The sequence below is a fragment of the Mytilus galloprovincialis genome, chromosome 2 (assembly GCF_965363235.1).
Source record: "Mytilus galloprovincialis chromosome 2, xbMytGall1.hap1.1, whole genome shotgun sequence".
Classification (NCBI taxonomy): domain Eukaryota; kingdom Metazoa; phylum Mollusca; class Bivalvia; order Mytilida; family Mytilidae; genus Mytilus; species Mytilus galloprovincialis.
Window position 1 is genome coordinate 30,264,203 of NC_134839.1, and position 10,834 is coordinate 30,275,036.

The 10,834-nt window shown below is 32.8% G+C and overlaps 1 protein-coding gene across 1 annotated transcript; it reads left to right on the forward strand.

Annotated features, from left to right (window-relative positions):
• Positions 1-2,843: 2,843 nt before the first annotated feature.
• On the forward strand, positions 2,844-10,019 carry LOC143062013 (uncharacterized). The gene is made up of 3 exons (XM_076233866.1): positions 2,844-2,849; positions 4,895-5,318; positions 6,653-10,019. The coding sequence occupies exons 1-3, from the start codon at positions 2,844-2,846 to the stop codon at positions 6,955-6,957; spliced, it is 735 nt and encodes a 244-aa protein (XP_076089981.1). The 3' UTR covers positions 6,958-10,019.
• Positions 10,020-10,834: the final 815 nt, after the last annotated feature.

The window sequence follows — 10,834 nt, forward strand, 5'->3', positions numbered from 1 at the left end:
GTTGACGTTACTGCTGAGAGCGTAGTAAAATCGCGATATGAACGTAGTATAATCGTGGTAAGAACGTGCTATAATCGCAGTAGAAGCGTGGTAAGATCGTTTTGCAATCGGATAACTCGTGGCATGGTCGTAGTGAGAACGTTATGAGCGTAGAAAGATCTTGATAAGCGTGGTGAAGTCGCAGAATAAGCGCGGTGAGAACGTGGTACAATCGTAGCGGGATCGTTGTAGAAGCGTAATGAGGACGAAGTAGCATCGTGAAAGCAACGAACATTTACATTTTATGCCGCTTATACCGCGACCTCACTACGATCTGAATTTGTTTTAGATCGCGATGAGCGTGGTGCGATCGTAGTCTAGTGGGACAGGGGCTTTCAATAAGAAAATACTGAACTCCGAGAAAAATTCAAAACGCAGTGGCGTAGCTTGCATGTATGTTCAGATGCTCAAGCATCCACATCATTTTGACAGGAAAAAAATTATAAATAAAGATATGCATACATGCAAGCTACGCCACTGGTTAAGATATGAGGATAACATCCAATTATTTCCGATGAAGTATGCGTGGTCTTTTATTAAGGATAATTTAGTTCATGTTATAAAACAAGATGGATAAATCGCAGAAAAGTGTTCTCGATTTTTTTTCGTAAAAAGATTATACGTCGTCGGCTACGGCAAGTGCAGAGGACGATGCACAGATCCTCGGACATGTTTCATCTGAAATTGAGCCTAGCGGAGCGATTGCTTCTACAACTGACTAACAACATGACTGACAACTAAACCACCATATCCTGATATCGTTTCCAGTGACATGAAAGACGACGTGAAAAAAACCTGATCATTCCTAGGCTTATCAGTAAATTCCAGTTTCTATCTAGGTCCACATATTAATTTTATTTTCAATAAAAGAACAAAGTTCATATGTCCCCTGCATTGCACATATTTTATGTAACCAAGGAACAAGGGCAATAACTAATAAAAAATAATGTTTTTCCTTTTCCTTTTATTTTTAATGGAGAAATAAAAGCTTCAGAGAAAATGCAATGGGATTTCCATTATAATTTATATTTCAAAAGGTCAAAGCTTAGGACTTATTTTCGAAATTGTCATTGCTGATGATATAAAAATCTGGCAAGAATTGTACACATGAGAGTGCAAACAAGACCGGATGGACGGACACCAGGAATTTCGATGATGTCCCCTGCGACGCGTTAATGGGATCACTTCAGTTCCTATATTCCGAAGTGCCGCTGTGATGGGGCTGTTTTTTGAGAAATGCTCGGAAAGGGGATCACTTCAGTTCCTTTATACAGAAGCTGCTGTGGTGAGACCGTTTATGAGATGTCAAATATAAGATTGGTGGGAAACTTTTACATCAAATAAATTAATTATGAATTACATTCAATTTCGAGAATTTCGAGAAACATTAAAATTTTGTTTGAAATATAATTATATGAATTGGTGGGTATTTTGAAATTAAACAAAAATCTAACCAGTGTCGGATTCTAGGGGAGTACATGTGCTTACAGGAACAATTAATGTCTGAAAAAAAATATAATTTTCTGCATAAAATAGTCCAAAATTTTTTTCGCCTCGCTCCGCTCGGCAAAGGCATCCACACCATTTCAACCCTGGCTACGCCACTGAAACGGAAAGTCCCTACTCAATTGGCAAAATCAAATGATCAAACACATCAAACGAATGGACAACGACTGTCATATTCCTGACTTTGTATAGGCATTTTCAAATGAATAAAATTGTGGATAAGATACAATGTATATTCACCAATCTTCTAGTGTATAATGTGTAATCATCTGATATTCAGTGTATTTTAAAAGAAGTAACACGACGGATAACACCAGAGGAACAGGAACAACTTACTCTTCCGGAGAACCTGAGTTCGTCCCTAGTTTTAGTGGGTTTTGAGTTGCTGTTTGTCGTAATGTTGTTTAAAGAAATTTATTCCACCACTTTATGCATGAGGAAATGCCTTTTTAAAATCAGCAATATCATAATGTATTTTTTAATGAATTTCCGTTTTGATTTTTCCTCGGAGTTTGGATTTTTGCTAGTTTTATTTGACTTGGACTTGACCAGATTATTTAGCAAATTCAAAATATGTTGAAACAACATTGCTGATATGTACCATACTGTAGAAATTAACTGCAAAATCGAAAGTTGTTTCATAGTTTGTACCCTCAAATTGAAAATAACGTCACGTTATTGGTTGAACGTTTTCAACTCATCGAACGTTGTGGTGCATACTTTTGAAAATATTACCCAGAATGCATTACATGCTGACACTGCATTAAATATTTGCCTCAATTTACAGGGGTTATGACGCTTCGTGATATCATGCTTAAAGTACAAATAAAAATTGTGAAGAGTAACCCTGGCTAATCTCTCATCACAGTAACAATTTGTGCATCATACTTTATGCAGTTGCACGCATTAAGTTATAGCTAGTTTGAGGCAATGCCATATAACTTTCCCTATATTCCCATTTTGTAAATAATTTCCACCAAAAGTCGCAAATCAGGGATTTCACTTCTATGATTTAACTCTCTACAGAGAAATAAACTATCCAAACTTAGTAACATGAGAAATGGCAAAAACAAATGATGAAAAGAAACATTCACAATACACTTTGGGTGCTCCGACGAGAAAGCAGTTCTTGCTCCGCCAGTGGCACCCGTTGTCTTACTCGATGCAATTAAAACCACAATGGTAAATCACAGTCGGTAATGTCAAAATTCTCGACTGTGCCACTGTCACTACTTTTGTCAGACACTTTTTTTTTTAATTCTATCATATGCCTCACATTTACCACAGAAAATAACATCATGATGGTATGACGGTTTAAAAATGGTGTGACGGTTGATTAAGTGGTGTGACATATGATACAATGGTAAATAACAATTGGTGTGACGAATTAAAATTGGTGTAACGGATGGATGAATGGTGTGACGAATTATACAATGGTGAATACCTCTATTTTAAATATATACGAATCATGTATATACGTTTCAATGTTTGTCAGTTTTATACTTGAGATTAATTATAGTTGGTATACTATGGCAAGCTGTTCTCGTCAAAACTATGTTTAAACATTTTTCGAAAATGTTACACACTGAGAATTTAAAAAAAACACATTGAGATTAAAAAACCTAAAAACACACACTGAGAATAAGAAATTACACACTGAGATTTCATAAAGACGCACTGAGATTACGAAAAATGAAAAACACACACTGAAAATTGAAAATTACATACTGAGAATTGAAAATTACACACTGAGATTTCAAAAAGACACACTGAGATGAAATAAACTGAAAAACACACACTGAGAATTTGAAATTACACACTGAGATTTGTGCGCACTTTTTATGCGCACATATCTAATAAGCATACGTAATCTTAATATATTACAAGCTTAAAACAACTAGGGGACTAACTCGTTAGTCCTTCAATCTGGTGCAAAATGTTTTATAAAATACATTAGCAATACAACGTTAAAGACCAATAGAACAAGAAAAATACCCACTTACTCTCATTACAAAATATAACCAGAGACATGTATTATATGTCTCTGATATAACCAAATGTTGAAAACTTTATTAAAATTATAAGAAATCATCGGAACAATCTACAAAAAGACAAACAATGCAATGACATGCTTATCCAAGTGTCTATTATAACATATAAACGTAACAAGATTACCTTGCGAAATCAGGGTAACAGTTGAAAGACTTTTGAAAAAGACCCATGCTTAAACAGTTTTAAGCAAACCATCCCGATACACCGTTAGCAATAATATTAATCTGAATTATATTGACAAATAACTTATGAATATGAGTTAGCAAAAAACGATGTTAAGTCTTGAAATTTATTATGAACGTTGGTTGAAGGAACCGCATTTCATTATAATGACAAGAGTTCTAGAGACCATGATATGAATCTGTTGAATTATTCATCTCATGAATATTCATTAGTAATTTGCATATTAATCTCAATGTAAAATTGAGAATGGAAATGGGGAATGTGCCAAAGAGACAACAACCCGACCATAGAAACAAACAACAGCAGAAGGTCACCAACAGATCTTCAATGTAGCGAAAAATTCCCGCACCCGGAGGCGTCCTTCAGCTGGCCCCTAAACAAATATATACTAGTTCAGTGATAATGAATGCCATACTAATTTCCAAATTGTACACAAGAAACTAAAATTAAAATAATACAAGACTAACAACTTGTATTTTTGAAATCTCAGTGTGTATGTAACAATTCTCAGTGTGTGTTTTTCAATTTGTTTAATCTCAGTGTGTCTTTTTTAAATCTCAGTGTGTAATTTTAATTTCTCAGTGTGTGTTTTTCATTTTTTTTAATCTCAGTGTGTAATTTTAAAATCTCAGTGTGTAATTTCGATTTCTCAGTGTGTCATTTTAGGTTTTTTAATCTCATTGTGTAATTTTTTCGAAAAAAGGGTTTAAACATAGTTTTGACGAGAACGGCTTGTCATAGTATACTACCTTTATCACAAGACGCCGTATTTGAAAATCAATTTCTTCTCATATACGTGTGGTTATTGTCATTTAATTTTTATATGTCATATGCACAGTATTTATGCCTTTTTGTATAACTAAAAAATCGACAGAAACGTTTTATCTTTAACCGGCCACTTTTTAATTTATAGTAATTCCTGTGTTGATGCATTCTAAATTACTTTGACATCTCAATTTATCAGATACGAGTCTTTTATTGATAAAACAACCTGAGAGAGTAAGATATTCAACTAAAACAGAGCCCGAAATGTGCAGCATAAATCTACTTTTGCTAATAATTCCAGGATTCATCTTCAAACAGGCACATTTATTTCTACTGGAAAATATAAAAGGAATCACATGTTTCTAAGAGTGAATTCAATGCAATTAAATCTGCGTTCAATGTACTAAAATCTGAATTCAATGCTCTTCAATCTAAAGTTAGTGCATTAGAGGCAGACAAGACTGAATTCAATGCTCTTCAATCTAAAGTTAGTGCATTAGAGGCAGACAAGACTGATTTCAATGCACTTCAATCTAAAGTTAGTGCATTAGAGGCAGACAAAACTGATTTCAATGTTCTTCAATCTAAAGTTAGTGCATTAGAGGCAGACAAGACGGAGTTCAATGCACTTCAATTTAAAGTTGGTGCATTAGAGGCAGACAAGACGGAGTTCAATGCACTTCAATCTAAAGTTATGGCATTAGAGGCAGACAAGACGGAGTTCAATGCACTTCAATCTAAAGTTAGTGCATTAGAGGCAGACATGACTAAAGGTAAGACTAGTAAAGATGAATACGGAATATATACGGATTTATTGAATTTATTGAATTTCAATGAAAGTTTTCGGGATAAATGTGTACCTTATGAATCTTGGTTGCTAAGACATATTCAACTGAGTAGTGTCATCCTAATGAGATCTTTGCGCAAACAATACTTAAATATTTATTTAAAATATTTGTCTTTCAAACGGAATAAATTTTAAGTTTGGAGAATTTACATAGTTATCGATTGATTTGAATTTGGTGATATCAAATTGTTATAAAGAGAGATCTCAACATCTACTATTGTATTCTGGGTTACACTAGTCCAGCCCTCGTTTTTCAGAGAGATTTGAATTTTCTTTGGTCGTCGTGCTCTCATCCTATCCGGTTAGAACTAGATGTCATATTTTAGTTCCCGCGTTCCTTTCGGTTTCTTCAAGCAGCATTTGACATTTTTCGCATCAACATGCCAGAATCTGCTGTTTGCTATAAACATTAACAGAAAGCCCATATCAAGCGAATTATTAAAGAAAAAGAGCAAAAATCTATATCAAATGCCTTTCCATATCGATATGTAGCTCCATTATCTTAAAGGAAGAACCTGGATTTAAGACTCAGAGATTGATGAGTAAATTCGTAATATGTTGAAACACCTGGAGACGTTGTTGATGCGAAACACATTAATTATAGTTTTAATTAACTTAAAATATAAAGTAATTCCATTTTGCATGTCCACAAATTGAAAATAACGTCAATTTATTGGTTGAATATCCATTGTCAAAGAAGATGTCAACTGATCGAACGTTGTGGTGCACACTTCTGTGCAAATATAACCCAGAATGCATTACATTCTGAAACAGCCAACTGGTGCCAATTTTGACGTTACATATGTATTAACAACACGTGTTCAATGATGTCAGTGTACGAGTCGCTAGAAAATTTCCTATGTTTTTTTGGTATACTTTTTTATTTTATCATTTGAAAAGTTTTGAGTTTTTCAAAATTACGGTCCAATCAATCTTCCTTCGGGTCAGCCGCATATTCATCTATTGGTACTCTCAAACAATGAACATCCGTAAAAAAACAACATTGGTTTCATATGACCTGTTAGTCTGAGATTTAACATTCAAATTTAAGTTTGTTATACATGCATACCACATCTTCCTATACCTATATAACACCCCATATAGTTCCTTCAAAAGAGTTCCATTTGCTTTAAGCTGTCGCAATAACTGCCGCTAAGTAGATGTAGTTTGTTGTTCTACAATAATTCTAATTAATGATTTCTTATTTCTACCTTGTAGATTCTTTAACTCATGAATAATGAAGGTTCATTTATCTTTCAGAAAAGAAGATATTAGCTTTTGTGGCAGAAGCATCAAATCATATTGTTAACCCAGCCAATAATGTCCATATCGTTTTTGATCACTCGATTTTGAACATTGGGAACAATTATAATTCACGAAATGGAGTATTTGTTGCACCCATACCAGAGTTGTATCATTTTGCGGTAGAAATAACAGCTCTTCCGCAGTCCACCGGTCATAACCTTCATGTTCGCATAATGAAAAATAACGAACCAGTGGCCGTTACGTTTATGGATGGAAATAAAAACCTGTTTCTCAGAGGAACGGCTTCCGTCGTTCTTTAGCTGAACACAGGAGATGATGTGTGGTGCAAGACGGAATCTATTTGGGGTTCCAATACTATTAATGGTGAATCTACATTATCAACGTTCTCGGGATTTCTTATTCAGGCTGTGTGATTTCGATCGATCTTGCGTATGAAAAAAAATGTAACATATTCTTCATAACAGTATAAACATCGTTTACATCATTCTATGACTGTCTATATATTATAAACCTGGGTATGGTAAAAGAACATATCTTATGTATATATACTAGCAAGATTTGGTAATTGATTAAAGCCCAAGTCACACTGTCACGTTTCAAGTGCTACGTTTTACTACGTTTTGAAAGCGTAGCGAAACGGGAATATAGGTAACGAAGCGTATCGAAACGTAGTGATCCTTTGTTCAAAACGGGACATGCCCCGTACGTTTTGACAAATTCAACAACAAACGTAGCGAAAATTGAAACGAAGTACAAATCTAGTAAATACGTATCAAAGCTTAGCGGAACGTAACAAAACGTACTTACTACGTATCGAAACGTATCAATGCGTGTTGGAAACGTGGGTCTACACGTACTTATTCGTAGCAAAACGTGATGAAAACGTAGCACAAACCTAGTGGAACCTAGCTTTAAAAAAAACGGGACATTTTCATTCAAAATGTAGTTGAAACGTAGCATTTTAAAACGTAGTCAAACGTACTACGTGACAGTGTGACTGGGGCTTAACTGACAGGTTTATAAAAATGTAAAGTGACAATATTGTTATATGTGGAGACAAAGTAAGTTAATTCTTTTGTCCTCATTTTCGTTTGAGTAGAATGACGATTTTGAATGAGGATTTTGGAGCATAGAAAGAAATTTTTAAACATGACTTGTATTAAAAACCGTAACTTTAAATGTGGAGCTAAATTAGAAATGCTATATTTCAGTTCCTGTTTCTCTTCGATTTTGTCTAGCAACATTTGACATTTTGTAAATATCAACATGCAAGATAAACTGACTTGTATTTGATGTGTTGATCAAAAGAAATCACGCAAAATGCTAAATCTCATCTACAATAGATATCTTACCATATGTCTGTGTCATTTTGGTCTTTTGTGGATAGTTGTCTTATTGGCAATCATACCATATCTTCTTTTTTGTATATTGATATGTAGCTGTCGGTTACCGGTTTTAAGACTCTGGGATTGTCGAGTAAATTCGTATTATGTTGAAACTAATGACTATGGTGCTGATGCGAGAAAATTGCCTCCATTTACATGAATTTTATACAAAAAAGGTCTTGAATAAACTTTTTTCTATAACAGACAGTTCGAAATTATTTCTATATAGTCAAATAAAAACTGAGATAAAAATTGAAAATTATTTATTAAAAGAATCAAATTTTAAAACAAGACAATTAATTTCTAAATTAAGGGTTAGTGACCATAACCTAGAAGTTGAAATGGGAAGATATAAAAATGTACCCAGAGATCAAAGGTTATGTAAACTTTGTAATAAAATTGATGATGAATACCATTTTTTTTTCTATATTGCAAACTAAACTCAACTTTAAGAGATTGCTTATTTTTAAAGATTAATAATATAAATCCTGATTTTACAAATTATCAACCACTTTTAAAGCTAAAACAACTTTTAAATCCTAAATCTGAGCTTTTGACAGAAATTGGTGACTTTATAAAGCAATCTTTAGAATTGCGAAAATGAGGTCCATGTCCATCAAAGGTTATATTAATTACCATTTATAACTATGTTTTTTTTTATGTTTATATTTGTAATTCTTCACTGTCTGTATTAAATGTTGTATTTGTGCATGTTTGCTTGACCCATATGGGTGTATTTTGCAAATAAAATTATTATTATTATTATTTACTCAGCCATATTTGGCAAAACTTTTGGATTTTTTTTATCCTCAATGCTCTTCAACGTTTTACTTATTTTTATATCTAACAATTTTGATCTGAGTCCAAATTACGCGTATTTCAGTTACTAAAGGTCGCCGTTCAGTCTTGAATAACAAGCAAACCCCATATTCGACTGAGAAATATCCGTAATTCTCTTTTCGTGAATTAAAATACCTTCACTGGTCAGAATTGATGTATATTCATTAATTAAAAGGGAGCATTATGACATATAACGTACTATTTAAAGTAAATGACCAAAATCAGTAAAAGATCAAATATGTTTTCTTCTTGTCCCTATTTTTTACAAAAAAAAATCTAATGATTATCTCGCTTATAGTATAATAAAAAGTTAGAGACATTTACATGAACCTACATACTCTAAGGGTAGATAAATCTTGTTTTCCTGACAATTATTTTTCGTTAGAGTTATAGTTCTTGTTACTTAAACGTAACTCTCTATTCTATAATGCAACATTTCTTTTGTGAGAGGGGGAGGGATCTAAAAATGTCATCTCGAACTTCATTAGGATTACCATGGTAATTTGAACACAAAAAAATTTGACTTTAAAATCCTCAAGTTTGTATTGAAATTGATTCTTGTAACTACAATTGAAGATTATAAATCGTTATTTTTATACATTAATGCCATTTAGGGCTAGTTGTTTGCTATGCGCCAAGTGAGTGGCAAATATTTTCAAGCATACTTAATGCGCTTCTGCGTGGTATAGCATAGACTGGACACCTTTAAGGCGACATCAAGATTTTAAATGCTAATGAGGATTTCTGCATTAAATTTGATAGTAGGTGTTCAAACAAATGTTATAAGAAAAGTATTTATAAAGTAGAAAAATATTATTCCAATTGATACTGTTTAAATCTATATTTGGATAAGCCCATTGTTTATCGAATTCAGAAATCACAATATATGTGATATTTTGTTTCGTTGAATTCTGAATAGTAAATATAGAGTTTATAACACAATGGACACTGATGTCATTAATAAAATCGGAACTAATTCTCATGTGACAAAGATGTTTCAATCACAGGATAAATTATTCATGTTTTTGGACTTTAAATATCCGACAGTTTTCATGTAATATGAGATGTTTCTTTCTTCCTGTATTTTTCCTATGGTTTTCACCTTGATTACTAATAAATTAATATTCAAAACCCAATATGTTTATATATTTATTCCATCTCGAAGATAAAATTTATATTGTAAAAATCCACTGAATAAACAATGCCACGTTTACATATTTTTGATAATATCAAAGGTCGTTTTTTCTCAACTTGTTTGTATGCCACGTCGTGTCAATACTCGTAGTAAATAGTAAACACATGACCTACTTTGTCACTAACCTTTTTTTCAATTCATCCGGCTTAAAGGATGACGTTATTTAAAGAGGAAAATAAGTCGGGCATGTTGCAGAGTAAAACGTTGTTTAATGGTAAAACTAAGTCTCAAAATAAATGTTTTATTAGATTAAATCTACAAAGGTTAAAAAGTCTCCTTAGGGATGATTAAGTGAAATGAATCAAATATGAAATGCTTGTCAATGAGAAAAATGTGACAAAAAATATCTCAAAATGTAATTAGAACGAATATCTACTAGTTAAAGGAACAATACAATTGATTTTCTACTCCAAATCAAATGAAAATCATGGGTTCACCTGTTACGAAATTAACAACTAGGTGCAATTGAATTCAAAAGTCAAAGAACAGACAGCACACTGACCGAAAGAAAGAAGCAGAAAATTAAGGAAAACTGTACTCGTGTTTGTTAAAGACTTCAAATTTTCCAAAATAGATTTCTTGTTCTGTATTAAATGTTATATGATGGTTGTCCTAGTAGTAAAATGAAATCAATTGTATCCATTGTATCCATTAATTAATGTTTAAGTCCAGCGGCAAATATCACGTGCAATGTGTATGAAAGTATTTTTTATCATAAAACTAGTTTGTACATGTATTTATTCATTAAATTTGATG